Genomic DNA, 16,613 nt, shown 5'->3' on the forward strand with positions numbered 1-16,613 from the left:
ACAGCACACCAGCAGCACAGCACAGCACAGCACACCAGCAGCACAGCACAGCACACCAGCAGCACAGCACAGCACAGCACACCAGCAGCACAGCACAGCACACCAGCAACACAGCACAGCACACCAGCAGCACAGCACAGCACAGCACACCAGCAACACAGCACAGCACACCAGCAGCACAGCACAGCGCAGCACAGCACACCAGCAGCACAGCACAGCATAGCACAGCACAGCACAGAATACCAGCAGCACAGCACAGCATAGCACACCACACCAGCAGCACAGCACAGCACACCAGCAGCACAGCACAGCACAGCATGGATACTATTACAACACGAAACAATGCGAGGAAGAGACGCGCTTTGACAACAGTATATCCGCAGACAAAACAGTAGAGCATACAAAGAAACAACGATGCGTGCTGTTGCGTCCTTGTATATCTTCGTCTTCGTTTGTATGTGTCATTACTTTGGCTTTAAAATATCCAATCACGTCTCGCTTTATGTTGTAACCGACGTCAAAGCAACTGTATCAAACCTATGTTCGTCCACAGTTTATAGAACGTGAACTGTACCGCCCCTACCTCTTATACAGTTTCTAGAGTGAGCAGTTGCGTGGCATTGAGTAGGATGTCCAGTCAAACCTCCGAAAACGGAATATTGACGCCTGAATAAACTGGCAACATTGTCATGCCCGTTCACCTCCTGTAGAATGGTAGGAACTGCAGCGCATGGACAACAGTAACTCAGTCAACTGAATTGACAGCAGCAATAAATATTATTGTTAAACTGGTCTTTATATATATTTATTATTATTATTATTATTATTATTATTATTATTATTATTATTCCAGTGGAGGAGAGGGAAGAGGATGAAGGTGGACTTTAGAAAAAAAGAAAGAAATGCAACCACTCAGTGAGATGTGCAAACACCTACTTCATTTTCTAAGGGAAACAACCGGATTCAGTAAGGGAAAAGCCAATCGAAAGAACAGAATTTGACATTGCGTGGCGATTTATTTTATTTATTTATTTATTTTTTTTTTTTTAAGAAAAAAAAGTCCGAGTTCATTCGAATATTGTTTGACCAAATTTGCTTTGCGGAACTGCAACCCAACAGACGGACAACAGAATGATATCTGAACCAGAATATGATATATATCTACATATAATACATTACCGTATTTTTCTGAGTGCAAATCCTTTACCTTTGTCTTAAAGTGAATGATATCTGAACCAGAATATGATATATATCTACATATAATACATTACCGTATTTTTCTGAGTGCAAATCCTTTACCTTAGTCTTAAAGTGAATGGGGAAAACGTATCCACGGTGATCTTAATTCAGATATATCCATTCTGTGTGTGTGTGTGTGTGTGTGTGTGTGTGTGTGTGTGTGTGTGTGTGTGTGTGTGTGTGTGTGTGTGTGTGTTCATTTCGCTTTTGTTTCTTTTTAATCTCAATTGATTAGCCTCTGTGAGTGTGGCAAGGCAAAATCATTATGCTTAAAAATATTGAAATCGTGAAGTTGTATTAACAGTCAGAAAATCAGACGAAAAACCAACGTTTAAAAATGATTTTCAGTTGCTCGTCCTTCCTTTAGACCTCAGTTGGATTAAAGGGCAGTTTTTTGTTGAAAATGTACCAGCCTGAATTGCTAGCTTGGTGTTCTGTTTGTTTGTTTTTTTCCAAGAAATATCTTCTGTTTGTTGTTTTGATTATAAGTATTTGTCTCTTTGATGTAGATATCTCAGTTCTGATTTGAGCTGCTGTTATTTGTACCTGCTTTGTTTGACGACAGTGATTATTACACCTGTCAATTTTTGTTTATTTGTTGCTTTTGTTTGCTTGTTTGTTTGTTTTTTAATTTTGTTGGTGCTGTTGTCTTTTGGTTTCTTCGACTCTTACCACGCCTGGTGATTTCGTTCTTTCCGTCTTTTCAGCAGTCGGTAAGTTCATGAAATAATGTCTGTTCCAAAGTACAGTGTTAGCTTTAACCAGTCTAGAAAAAATGAATTCCAACACGGGTTTTCCCAAATACATTATTGTCTTAAACCAGTCTGCCAAAATTAAATAACTTCAACACCTCGCTGTGGCACTGAGTACATTGACAAATCGAGATCCACTGGCCACTCTCTCTGTCATAATTTTCGTTTCAAGTGTATCGTTGCTTCGTTCGTGGTTAACCTCACACTCAGCACCATTGTGCAAACGCTTGTTGGACTGGTCAAGTTGTATGGAGACACAAGGAGACATACTGTTATTCAAAACTGGACAGTTTGTTTGAACGTTTCTTTTGCTGACGCTGTTTTTGGGTATTTTACTTTGGTTTAACTCTCTCCATACGAACGGCGAAAGAGACGACGTTAACAGCGTTTCATCCCTATTACCATTAACAAAATATTGCAAGCGGAACGCTCTTATACTGAAGAGGTGAATGTTGACAAAGAATACCACAATTCTGACGACGGAAGCTAAATGTTGGGTCATTCAGACACCCACTGGACATCCGAGGGGTCTGTGTAGAGGAGAAGAGAGGACTGGCCGTACTGAGTGAGTTAAACATTTTTTTTTAATATGAAGAAACAAGGTGCAATACAGCGTTCAAGAAGACTTGAGCAAAAGGGTATTTTACTTTCATGTATGCAGGCTAATGAGAAGTGCTTCAGCACCAAAAATAGCTAGAACTTATGTAGCGGTTTTCTCTGATAAAGGATCGCAAGATACTGCACATGTCTGTTGTTTAGTACGTGTGGCTGGTGATGCTTCCATGGGGGTAAGCCGCTGTTAGTATATAGGTCCTGGTTTTTGTTTGGCTTTCTTTTCATCATTATATATTTCATGTCTACTGTGATTACTGCATGCGTATGACTGTGATTTGTAGTTTTTTTGTGTGTGTGGTTTTACTTTAGGTTAACATTGAAGTTGTTTACGGCCTCTTTCATACATGTGATAATCACTGGATGCTTGTGGTTCTCGTTTAAAGTTTGTATTTGATTTACTCCACAAAATAATTTCTCTTACTAGTGATGATGATAATGACAACAAACAACAACAATAACAATAACAACAACAACAACTACAGCAGCAGCAGCAACAACAACAACAACAACAAAAACAACAATAACAACAACAGCAGCAGCAACAACACCAACAGCAACAACAACAACAACAACAAAAATGCAGTAATAATAGTAATAATAATAGTAATAATGATAATAATAATAATAATAATAATAATAATAATAATAATAATACAAAGCATTCTGTATTCTGTAATTCAAACTTGTTGTGTCAGCTGTTTCTGGAACTGCCTAAGCTGAAAGGGTTTCTTTGACTATGTGTGCGTGTGTGTGTGTGTGTGTCCGTGTGTGTGTCCGTGTGTGTGTGTGTGTGTGTCCGTGTGTGTGTGTGTGTGTGTGTGTGTGTGTGTGTTGCTACAGATGACGAACGGCGCTCTGTCCGTGTCCACTGATAGGATCACCACTGAGCGGTCAGGAGGCGCGCTGTCCACGGACGAAGCCCCGGGGTGTGGGGTGGAGCTGCTCAACGTCAACCACATCTGATCCGTCCGCCCCCCCGGCTCAACCCGCTGGTTCCGCTCGTTGTCACCTCCCGTGTCATGCCTGACCGTCATTTTGTCTGTCATTTGAGCCATGACGAAAGCTCAGCGTCTTGGCCATGACAGTTGCTCAGTGTCTACCATCTCTCTCTGTGTGTGTGCTGTCTTGGACATGACGAGTGCTCAGTGTCTACCATCTCTGTCTGTGCTATCTTGGACATGACGAGTGCTCAGTGTCTACCATCTCTCTGTGCTGTCTTGGACATGACAAGTGCTCAGTGTCTACCATCTCTCTGTGCTGTCTTGGACATGACAAGTGCTCAGTGTCTACCATCTCTCTGTGCTATCTTGGACATGACGAGTGCTCAGTGTCTACCATCTCTGTGTGTGCTATCTTGGACATGACGAGTGCTCAGTGTCTACCATCTCTCTGTGTGTGCTATCGTGGACATGACAAGTGCTCAGTGTCTACCATCTCTCTGTGCTATCTTGGACATGACGAGTTCTCAGTGTCTACCATCTCTCTGTGTGCTATCTTGGACATGACAAGTGCTCAGTGTCTACCATCTCTCTGTGCTATCGTGGACATGACGAGTGCTCAGTGTCTACCATCTCTCTCTCTCTGTGCTATCTTGGACATGACGAGTGCTCAGTGTCTACCATCTCTCTCTCTGTGCTATCTTGGACATGACGAGTGCTCAGTGTCTACCATCTCTCTGTGCTATCTTGGACATGACGAGTGCTCAGTGTCTACCATCTCTGTGTGCTATCTTGGACATGACGAGTGCTCAGTGTCTACCATCTCTCTCTGTGCTATCGTGGACATGACGAGTGCTCAGTGTCTACCATCTCTCACTGTCCTATCTTGGACATGACGAGTGCTCAGTGTCTACCATCTCTCTCTGTGCTATCGTGGACATGACGAGTGCTCAGTGTCTACCATCTCTCACTGTCCTATCTTGGACATGACGAGTGCTCAGTGTCTACCATCTCTCTCTCTCTGTCCTATCTTGGACATGACGAGTGCTCAGTGTCTACCATCTCTCTGTGCTATCTTGGACATGACGAGTGCTCAGTGTCTACCATCTCTCTGTGCTGTCTTGGACATGACGAGTGCTCAGTGTCTACCATCTCTCTCTCTGTGCTATCTTGGACATGACGAGTGCTCAGTGTCTACCATCTCTCTCTGTGTGCTGTCATGGACATGACGAGTGATCAGTGTCTACCATCTCTCTCTGTGCTATCTTGGACATGACGAGTGCTCAGTGTCAACCCTATTTGGCCGACTCTTTGCTATCTTAGTCTTGACAAGTGCTCAGTGATAATCATGTCTGACCATGTTTATGCTGTCTTGGCTGTGACAAGTGCTTAGTGTCACCAACATCTGGAAAATTTCTGAACTATCTTGGCCCTGACGAGTGCTCAGTGTCAACATTATCTTGCCGTCTCTGTGCCATCACAGTCGTGACAAGTGCTCAGTGTCAACCATATCTGACCATTTACGTTGCTGTCCTGGCCAGGACAAGTGCTCAGTATCACTGACTGTCGAGTTCCCCCAGTGAAGTCTGCCCCACGACAGTCGCTCAATGTCAGTCATGTGTGAGGCTCCTGAGTGAAAACTATTTCGTTGCAAGTGTCCTAATATAAATGACCCACTAGGGTCCTCCATAAGTCTGCTGCCCTGCTAGTCATGATGTGCTCAGTCTGTGAAGCGCCAGCTGCTCAGAGAACTACACAGTGTTAAAATTGTTGTGGTTTTTTTTTAAATTGCTGCGCGTGACATTGCCCACTGAGCGTCTGGCTTCAGCTGCTTAGTGCCATTCGCATCCGAACATTCCATGTGATACTGAAGTTTGCCACTTTTTTCTTTTTCCTAGAAGGACAGCAGGAAAGGATTACGTAGACAATTGGGGTCCAACCTTGACTGTGGGCATGTTGCTTCCACCCCCCCCCCCCCCCCCCCTTTTTTTTTTTTTTGTTAATCAAAGTTTGTGTAAGGCACATGAACATACTCGCTGAACAATGGAGACTGAACGCGGATTCCCTTTTAGATGATCGTATTATTTTCTGTCGTTGTTTGTTTTGGGTTGGTTTGTTTTTTTTTATTTTTTTTTTTTTTCAGAGATGGATGATGACATCATTTCTATCCAGTCTTCAGCCTGTGATAATTCTGATTTACTCGTGCTGTACTGCTCTCTTGCCGCTGAGGATTTGTTATCTGTGAGGAATTCGGGGATGACATGAACAGTTGGAGTGTGGCGTCTCGGTGGAGCGCGAGAACTGGTAGTCAGAGGAGTTTGTGTGTGTGTGTGTGTGTGAGTGTGTGTGTGTGTGTGTGTGTGTGTGTGTGTGAAGGGAGGAGGGGTATGGAGTCGGGTACTGATGCGTGTAGGTGTGGGTGTGAGTGTGTGCTTGCATGTATGAGATATATATATAGGCAGTGTGTGTGTGTGTGTGTGTGTGTGTGTGTGTGTGTGTGTGTGCGTGCAAGCGAGTGTGTGTGTGTGTGTGTGTGTGTGTGTGTGTTTGCATACGCGGAAGCACGCGAACACATACGTATGGTTTTTTTTGCTGCTGTTGTTTTATAACCAACCAAAGTTAACATTTTGAGAAAGATGTTTGTCAAGCGACGACTCGACTCTCAAGAGACTGTGTGTTCTTTCACAAGCGTGCTCAACAAGTGTGTCTGATATCTGGGACTTCGGCTAACAGCACCTCAACAAAAAGACTGGCACCACATCGGAAGGCTTAGTGGATGAAGGACCGGAGAAAGAGAGAGAAGGGGGAGGGAGTGGGGGGGGGGGGGGGGGTGTGAAAATCCTCTGTCCGTTCGTGAGTCTGATTTATGTGCTGTAACGACGCTTGCTGAGAATGTTTGTGAGAAACAATGACTTGTTCTGGCAATCATTGTATTGTATTATATTGTATTGCATTGTATTGTATCGGATTTGTCTGTATTCTACTGTACTGTGTTGCATTGCATGGTATTATATTGTATATACTGTTGAACTCATTAGTCGAAACATTTTTTTTCGTAAACTTTATAAACTCTCTCTCTCTCTCTCTCTCTCTCTCTCTCTCTCTCTCTTCTCTCCTCTCTCTCTCTCTCTCTCTCTCTTCTCTCCTCTCTCTCTCTCTCTCTCTTCTCTCCTCTCTCTCCTCTCTCTCTCCTCTCTCTCTCCTCTCTCTCTCTCTTCTCTCCTCTCTCTCTCTCCTCTCTCTCTCCTCTCTCTTCTCTCTCTCTCTCCTCTCTCTCTCTCTCTTCTCTCCTCTCTCTCTCTCTCTCTCTCTCTCTCTCTCTCTCTCTCTCCTCTCTCTCTCCTCTCTCTCTCCTCTCTCTCTCTTCTCTCCTCTCTCTCTCTCTCTCTCTTCTCTCCTCTCTCTCTCTCCTCTCTCTCTCTCTCTTCTCTCCTCTCTCTCTCTTCTCTCTCTCTCTCTCTTCTCTCTCTCTCTCTCTCTCTCTCTCTCTCTCTCTTTAACCCGGGCTGATCTCCTCAAGGGAGTTGTTGAACTTCAACTAACTGTATCCTCCTGCACACGGTCTTTCCCGAAACACAAGTACCCAGACCACCTCTCGACGAAATCTTTTGGATGGGAGAGTAACGATCCTGGTCACTGCGCGAATCGAACCCGGAACGCTCGCTTCCTGTCCACGTGTTTTTACCCACCGGGCCACTGCTCCACCAAGGAGATAATGCTTTAAAAATCAAAATAATAATTTACGCAAATATATTATGTGGAATATTGAGTCATCTCGGTTGTCCAGAATCCATGCTGAAAACAATCAGTTGGCATATATGTGTACGAAACCCTGATCATGGCTAGGTTGTCCAGAAGCCATGCCCGTCACTCTTATTCAGAGACACGTGTTTGATTAACCCTTTGTCTACCGAACCTCGATGAAGTGAGGTCAATGGGCCAATTGGCTTCAACTGCAGTTCTCACTTTCGGTGTACCTTTTTTTTTTTTTAATTGCTGCCCCGTCATCTGCACCGTTTCAGTGGCATTACTCCCACGCCGCTCATTTAGATTCCCCCATACATGGCCACACCCGGGTTCGTCCGTCACAGCTCCAGCGTCGGCAGTCAGCACGGAACCATTGATGTTAGGTCGCCAGGAGGCCACACACCAGAGGAGACCCTGCACTGCTGCTGAGACACTTCGGTGGTGTTCAGCGGTGTCTGTTCTGTTTTAACGTACTTAGGACACCACCTACTAAGCCCCCTACTAACGACAGTAATGGCTTAGTCGCGGAGCCAGACTAAGTGAGCGTCCCTCCCAGAGTGGAGACCGCCACCACGTCCCTCAAACAACAGCCCCCCCATGAATCTGCCGACACTGAAGAAACTGACAGGACTCATCCCAAGCACGGAAGTGGAGGGATATCGAAACTGAGGTCACCATGAGAGCAGGGCATGAAAGACCACAGACTTTGAGACTATTTTGTTTTTTATATTGATGATGATGAAGAAGGAGGATGACGATGACGATGACGATGTTGCTATGGAGGTCCATTTTGGTTTGGGACTGCGTGAAAAGGCTGTACTCTTCGCTTCCTGTCATAATGATATCCCAGCGTTAACCAGGCCCGAGATGACACTCGACTGTGTGGTTCCAGTCTCCCCATTTAAGCCCACAGCACACTCAACTCTGGGTAGGAGCCGGCCACGGGCCGAAAAACCCACCTCCGCTGGGATTCGAACCCGCGTCCTCCCAGCCGTCAGTCCGCGACGCTAACCACTTTGTCACGGCGGCTTTTCAATGTAGTAATCAATTCTTGATGACCAAAGGTAATACAATCAATCCTCATGATGGAGAAGTTCAAAATACAGAATAGTGACTGACATCCTGACCTGAAATCGCGGTCTGATATCAGTGAGGTGATGGTCCTTTCTCTAGCCAGCATACCTGTCACCAGGAGTCAAGGGGTTAAACAAAACGAGTCTGCTGTTCAGTTGACTGGGACAGAAAACATGATTTGATTTCAATGTAAAAAGGAAATTTAAAAAAAAGTCCTTTGGTGAAGCTTTCTGCCAACTTAAGTTTGATCTTAACTTTTCGACTTGGAGACTGCGATGACCAGAGAAATAACTCATATCACACACACACCCCCCCCCCCAACCCTCCCCGCCCCCCGCCCCCCGCACCCCTCGCCACACACACACACACATTTTTTTTTAAAGTCATGAAATGGGGAAGGGTGGGCGATGCTTGTTTGTTTTCCATTGGTACATGGTTGGTTGGTTGGTTGGTTGGTTGGTTAGGTTTTTTCCTCTTTTTGGGGTGTGGGGGGCGGGTGGGGGGGGGGGGAAGGATAGTGTTTCGTTGTTTTGCTTTGCTATGAGCAACCCAATTTGCTTTCATTGCATTATGTTTGGATTGATGCGACTTGGTGTGTTCTGAATGGGACAGTCTCTCTTTTTTTTTTCTTTTCTTTTTTTTTTTCTTTTTTCTTTCTTTACAACTTAACTGTTAGGCGCCTTCCTTGTTTTGTTCCATGCTGTGTATTACTGTCGAGGTTTTTTTTTCTCTGTCAGCAACTGTCAGTGTTCTCTTCTTTTCATTGATCTGACTTTCCATTTAGGAAAGGCCTGTTCTCATGTATCTATCTATTTATTTATTCGTTTGTTTTTCTATCTATCTACCTTCCCTCATTCTTTTGACCTTTAGTCCCTGCTTTCTTACACTTCATGGTGTGTGTGTGTGTGTGTGTGTGTGTGTGTGTGTTGTGTGTGTGTGTTGTATGTGTGTGTGTGTGTGTGTGTGTGTGTGTGTGTTGTGTGTGTGTTGTGCTGTGTGTTGTGTGTGTGTGTGTGTGTTGTGTGTGTGTGTGAGTGTGCTGTGTGTGTGTGTGTGTCTGTGTCTGTGTCTGTGTGTGTATGTCTGTGTGCTGTTATCATACTCATTATATTTCCACCCGCAGCTGTTCGTAATCCTCTCTTTCTCGTTCAATTGATTGAGCGGTTTCTTCACAAAGAGAGACTGCCCTTTCTGACCTGCTAGCCTGAATCCACCCTATCACGTGAGCTCCGTGACACCCAACCCCCTTTGCACACTGGGTCACCATGACCCGTGTGAACTTCATTCTCCTTTCTTTCTTTCTCCTTTCTTTCTCCTTTCTTTCTTTCTTTAGATTTCGTCAGCATGTGCCGGCGAGAGTTTTTGAAGAATTCCTGTGACACTCATTCACAAAGGAGTCACTTACGCAATGGTTGGTTGGTTGTTGTTTTTTCTTGCTGCTTTTTTTTTCTGCCTGCCTTAAAATTGTTTATCTATTATCTTGATCAGCATGTTTATCTAATTTCTCTATTGATTAAAAGACTCGTGATGAGAAAGAAAGCGGGTGGGTGATTGGAGAGAGAGAGGATTTTAAGAAATCCACGAGATATGTGTTTGCTACCAACATTCCAAATGAAGCATGTAATTCCTGTTGTTGGTATTTTACATTTATCCACATCTATGTAATCTCATTCCACTAATGATAATTGAAATGGGATATATCCTGCAACATGTCCAAATAAATTTTCCTATGTTCGATTTGATTCAGTCTCATGTTGCGTTTGTTGTGTCTGTCTGAAGTCTGTCAGCGAGATAAAGAAATATGAACCACGTTCTGGTGGCTGGTCGTTAAAACGGTGATCTGATCAAATGAAGAATGATCTATCCATCTGGTCATCCCCTGTCCAAACTGTTCTACTGGTCATCCCCTGTCCGAACCATTCTATATTGATCTGGTCATCCCACGTTCCGAACCGTTCTATATTGATCTGGTCATCCCAGGTTCCGAACCGTTCTATATTGATCTGGTCATCCCAGGTTCCGAACCGTTCTATATTGATCTGGTCATCCCCTGTCCGAACCGTTCTATATTGATCTGGTCATCCAGGTTCCGAACCGTTCTATATTGATCTGGTCATCCCACGTTCCGAAGCGTTCTATATTGATCTGGTCATCCCCTGTCCGAACCGTTCTATATTGATCTGGTCATCCCCTGTCCGAACCGTTCTATATTGATCTGGTCATCCCACGTTCCGAACCGTTCTATAGTGATCTGGTCATCCCAGGTTCCGAACCGTTCTATATTGACCTGGTCATCCCAGGTTCCGAACCGTTCTATATTGATCTGGTCATCCCCTGTCCGAACCGTTCTATAGTGATCTGGTCATCCCAAGTTCCGAACCGTTCTATATTGATCTGGTCATCCCACGTTCCGAACCGTTCTATATTGATCTGGTCATCCCCTGTCCGAACCGTTCTATATTGATCTGGTCATGCCAGGTTCCGAACCGTTCTATAGTGATCTGGTCATCCCAGGTTCCGAACCGTTCTATATTGACCTGGTCATCCCAGGTTCCGAACCGTTCTATATTGATCTGGTCATCCCCTGTCCGAACCGTTCTATAGTGATCTGGTCATCCCAAGTTCCGAACCGTTCTATATTGATCTGGTCATCCCACGTTCCGAACCGTTCTATATTGATCTGGTCATCCCAGGTTCCGAACCGTTCTATATTGATCTGGTCATCCCCTGTCCGAACCGTTCTATATTGATCTGGTCATCCCCTGTCCGAACCGTTCTATATTGATCTGGTCATCCCCTGTCCGAACCGTTCTATATTGATCTGGTCATCCCAGGTTCCGAACCGTTCTATACTGATCTGGTCATCCCCTGTCCGAACCGTTCTATATTGATCTGGTCATCCCCTGTCTGAACCGTTCTATATTGATCTGGTCATCCCCTGTCCGAACCGTTCTATATTGATCTGGTCATCCCAGGTTCCGAACCGTTCTATAGTGATCTGGTCATCCCCTGTCCGAACCGTTCTATATTGATCTGGTCATCCCACGTTCCGAACCGTTCTATATTGATCTGGTCATCCCCTGTCCGAACCGTTCTATATTGATCTGGTCATGCCAGGTTCCGAACCGTTCTATAGTGATCTGGTCATCCCAGGTTCCGAACCGTTCTATATTGACCTGGTCATCCCAGGTTCCGAACCGTTCTATATTGATCTGGTCATCCCCTGTCCGAACCGTTCTATAGTGATCTGGTCATCCCAAGTTCCGAACCGTTCTATATTGATCTGGTCATCCCACGTTCCGAACCGTTCTATATTGATCTGGTCATCCCAGGTTCCGAACCGTTCTATATTGATCTGGTCATCCCCTGTCCGAACCGTTCTATATTGATCTGGTCATCCCCTGTCCGAACCGTTCTATATTGATCTGGTCATCCCCTGTCCGAACCGTTCTATATTGATCTGGTCATCCCAGGTTCCGAACCGTTCTATACTGATCTGGTCATCCCCTGTCCGAACCGTTCTATATTGATCTGGTCATCCCCTGTCTGAACCGTTCTATATTGATCTGGTCATCCCCTGTCCGAACCGTTCTATATTGATCTGGTCATCCCAGGTTCCGAACCGTTCTATACTGATCTGGTCATCCCCTGTCCGAACCGTTCTATATTGATCTGGTCATCCCCTGTCTGAACCGTTCTATATTGATCTGGTCATCCCCTGTCCGAACCGTTCTATATTGATCTGGTCATCCCACGTTCCGAACCGTTCTATACTGATCTGGTCATCCCCTGTCCGAACCGTTCTATATTGATCTGGTCATCCCCTGTCCGAACCGTTCTATATTGATCTGGTCATCCCACGTTCCGAACTGTTCTATATTGATCTGGTCATCCCACGTTCCGAACCGTTCTATATTGATCTGGTCATCCCCTGTCTGAACCGTTCTATATTGATCTGGTCATCCCCTGTCCGAACCATTCTATATTGATCTGGTCATCCCAGGTTCCGAACCGTTCTATACTGATCTGGTCATCCCCTGTCCGAACCGTTCTATATTGATCTGGTCATCCCCTGTCTGAACCGTTCTATATTGATCTGGTCATCCCCTGTCCGAACCGTTCTATATTGATCTGGTCATCCCCTGTCCGAACCGTTCTATATTGATCTGGTCATCCCACGTTCCGAACCGTTCTATATTGATCTGGTCATCCCCTGTCCGAACCGTTCTATATTGATCTGGTCATCCCACGTTCCGAACCGTTCTATATTGATCTGGTCATCCCACGTTCCGAACCGTTCTATATTGATCTGGTCATCCCAGGTTCCGTACCGTTCTATATTGATCTGGTCATCCCAGGTTCCGAACCGTTCTATATTGATCTGGTCATCCCAGGTTCCGAACCGTTCTATATTGATCTGGTCATCCCCTGTCCGAACCGTTCTATATTGATCTGGTCATCCCATGTTCCGAACCGTTCTATATTGATCTGGTCATCCCACGTTCCGAACTGTTCTATATTGATCTGGTCATCCCATGTTCCGAACCGAACCGTTCTATATTGATCTGGTCATCCCAGGTTCAGAACCGTTCTATATGATCTGGTCATCCAGGTTCAGAACCGTTCTATATTGATCTGGTCATCCCAGGTTCCGAACCGTTCTATATTGATCTGGTCATCCCCTGTCCGAACCGTTCTATATTGATCTGGTCATCCCAGGTTCCGAACCGTTCTATATTGATCTGGTCATCCCAGGTTCCGAACCGTTCTATATTGATCTGGTCATCCCCTGTCTGAACCGTTCTATATTGATCTGGTCATCCCCTGTCTGAACCGTTCTATATTGATCTGGTCATCCCAGGTTCCGAACCGTTCTATATTCTTACTTCAAGGTCATAGGTTAAAGATCTCACAACCTTTTGCGGCCGTAAGGGCAGTTATTTCCTTGCAGTCTGTCTTGGGGCTCGGCATAGGAAGGCGGGGCCCAGTTCTCCCTTACCGTCGTTTAAACCTTTCTCAGGTCGGTATACTCAGTCTTCTTCTTCTTCTGCGTTCACTCGTATGCACACGAGTGGGCTTTTATGTGTATGACCGTTTTTACCCCGCCATGTAGGCAGCCATACTCCGTTTTCGGGGGTGTGCATGCTGGGTATGTTCTTGTTTCCATAACCCACCGAACGCTGACATGGATTACAGGATCTTTAACGTGCGTATTTGATCTTCTGCTTGCATATACACACGAAGGGGGTTCAGGCACTAGCAGGTCTGCACATATGTTGACCTGGGAGATCGTAAAAATCTCCACCCTTTACCCACCAGGCGCCGTCACCGTGATTCGAACCCGGGACCCTCAGATTGACAGTCCAACGCTTCAACCACTCGGCTATTGCGCCCGTCAATGGTATACTCAGTCACACATGGATGGAGTGAGACGATCGGAGTGAAGTACCTTTCCTAAGTACACCTCACCATGTGGAAAGGGGGGTCTCGAACTTTGACTACTCACCAACACTGGATGACATAACGAACACCTAGGTACCCAAGAACGCCTGCTGTACGGAGTGATATATTCCGAGGAACACTGAAGCCGTTCTGAGGCCTGTTTTCGAACAACGACATGGTTGTGCGCTGTTACTTTCTTTTTATTCTACAAGTCCGCTCGCGCGCTCACATACTCACACACACACACACACACACACACGCGCACACATACACACACACACCTAGCCTGCGGCGTAACCATAATCATCAAAGGGTTGTGATTCTACACCAGCGCCCCCCCCCCCCCCCCGCGACCCCCCACCCCCCAACCCCCTGCTCCCTAATCCCCATCTGTAACCTGAAGAGACATAAATAAAGTTATCAGTCCCTAACAGCCTGTACCCACTGCCCACTATCTACCCTGAAGACACATAAAGTTATCAGTCCCTAACAGCCTGTACCCACTGCACCACTCTCTACCCTGAAGACACATAAAGTTATCAGTCCCTATCAGCCTGTACCCACTGCCCACTCTCTACCCTGAAGACACATAAAGTTATCAGTCCCTAACAGCTTGTACCCACTGCCCGCTCTCTACCCTGAAGACACATAAAGTTATCAGTCCCTAACAGCTTGTACCCACTGCCCGCTCTCTACCCTGAAGACACATAAAGTTATCAGTCCCTAACAACCTGTACCCACTCCTCGCTCTCTACCCTGAAGACACATAAAGTTATCAGTCCCTAACAGCCTGTACCCACTTCCCACTCTCTACCCTGAAGACACATAAAGTTATCAGTCCCTAACAGCCTGTACCCACTGCACCACTCTCTACCCTGAAGACACATAAAGTTATCAGTCCCTAACAGCCTGTACCCACTGCCCACTATCTACCCTGAAGACACATAAAGTTATCAGTCCCTAACAGCTTGTACCCACTTCCCGCTCTCTACCCTGAAGACACATAAAGTTATCAGTCCCTGACAGCCTGTACCCACTGCCCGCTCTCTTCCCTGAAGACACATAAAGTTATCAGTCCCTGACAGCCTGTACCCACTGCCCGCTCTCTACCCTGAAGACACATAAAGTTATCAGTCCCTGACAGCCTGTACCCACTGCCCGCTCTCTACCCTGAAGACACATAAAGTTATCAGTTCCTGACAGCCTGTACCCACTGCCCGCTCTCTACCCTGAAGACACATAAAGTTATCAGTCCCTAACAGCCTGTACCCTCTGCGCCACTCTCTACCCTGAAGACACATAAAGTTATCAGTCCCTGACAGCTTGTACCCACTGCCCGCTCTCTAACCTGAAGACACATAAAGTTATCAGTCCCTAACAGCCTGTACCCACTGCCCGCTCTCTAACCTGAAGACACATAAAGTTATCAGTCCCTCACAGCCTGTACCCACTGCCCGCTCTCTACCCTGAAGACACATAAAGTTATCAGTTCCTAACAGCTTGTACCCACTGCCCTCTCTCTACCTTGAAGACACATAAAGTTATCAGTCCCTAACAGCCTGTACCCTCTGCGCCACTCTCTACCCTGAAGACACATAAAGTTATCAGTCCCTAACAGCCTGTACCCACTGCGCCACTCTCTACCCTGAAGACACATAAAGTTATCAGTCCCTAACAGCCTGTACCCACTGCCCGCTCTCTACCCTGAAGACACATAAAGTTATCAGTCCCTAACAGCCTGTACCCACTCTCTACCCTGAAGACACATAAAGTTATCAGTCCCTAACAGCCTGTACCCACTCTCTACCCTGCAGACACATAAAGTTATCAGTCCCTGACAGCCTGTACCCACTGCCCGCTCTCTACCCTGAAGACACATAAAGTTATCAGTCCCTAACAGCCTGTACCCACTGCACCACTCTCTACCCTGAAGACACATAAAGTTATCAGTCCCTGACAGCCTGTACCCACTGCCCGCTCTCTACCCTGAAGACACATAAAGTTATCAGTCCCTGACAGCCTGTACCCACTGCCCGCTCTCTACCCTGAAGACACATAAAGTTATCAGTCCCTAACAGCCTGTACCCACTGCACCACTCTCTACCCTGAAGACACATAAAGTTATCAGTCCCTAACAGCCTGTACCCACTGCCGCCGTGGAGAAACAGGGGAGGTAAGGAGGAGACACCGTCCATCAATGTCACCCAGCAACGTGGACAAACAATGACGCATCCCACAGCAAACAAGGAGGAAACCACTCTGTTATCTTGCATGCTGTGACGTGTGCGTGGAGGAGGGGGATAAGGATGATAATAACTGAAACAAACATTGAGAGAACAAACTTCTGGCCAAACTGATATCTGCTGGCTGTATTATATGATAGTCAGTCGTGTCCGACTTTGACCATGAGAACAGCAGAGGAGGCAACTACTGTCCCGACTATTTGGGCTAGAATTTGATTACAGTGGAGAGTGTCTTGCCCAAGTTACATCCCCACTCTCTCGGCTAAGAGGGTTTTGGCACAGTCGGCGTTGGGATGGTTCTCAAAGGCCAACTAGCCCCCAAGGCTGCAGCACTAAGAGCCAGTGCAATTTTGCCTCCTAGTTCGAGAGTCATAGTCCTTCACAAAAGGCTAAGCTGTAAAAGATTTCCCATTGCATCGGGGAAACTATTGATAATACAGCTCTCAATTTGCTGTTGTATTATTGATTTAACAAACAGCCAAACACGGTAAAAACAGCTGGGACAAACGTATTTCCTTCTCTGAATTGAAGAAGCTAAGCTTACAGATCTGGAAAAAGGATCG

General features: G+C 45.9%; 1 protein-coding gene across 1 annotated transcript in view; it reads left to right on the forward strand.

The window, feature by feature from the left end:
* LOC143281512 (potassium channel, subfamily K, member 16-like) overlaps window positions 1-3,866 on the forward strand; it is a 47,113-nt gene extending 43,247 nt beyond the window's left edge. The window contains exon 7 of the mRNA XM_076586724.1: window positions 3,447-3,866. Within this exon, the coding sequence (XP_076442839.1) occupies window positions 3,447-3,569 (123 nt within the window). The 3' untranslated portion in view covers window positions 3,570-3,866. The remainder of the gene's footprint in view (window positions 1-3,446) is intronic.
* Window positions 3,867-16,613: the final 12,747 nt, after the last annotated feature.

Source organism: Babylonia areolata, chromosome 4, assembly GCF_041734735.1.
Source record: "Babylonia areolata isolate BAREFJ2019XMU chromosome 4, ASM4173473v1, whole genome shotgun sequence".
In the NCBI taxonomy this organism is placed as follows: domain Eukaryota; kingdom Metazoa; phylum Mollusca; class Gastropoda; order Neogastropoda; family Buccinidae; genus Babylonia; species Babylonia areolata.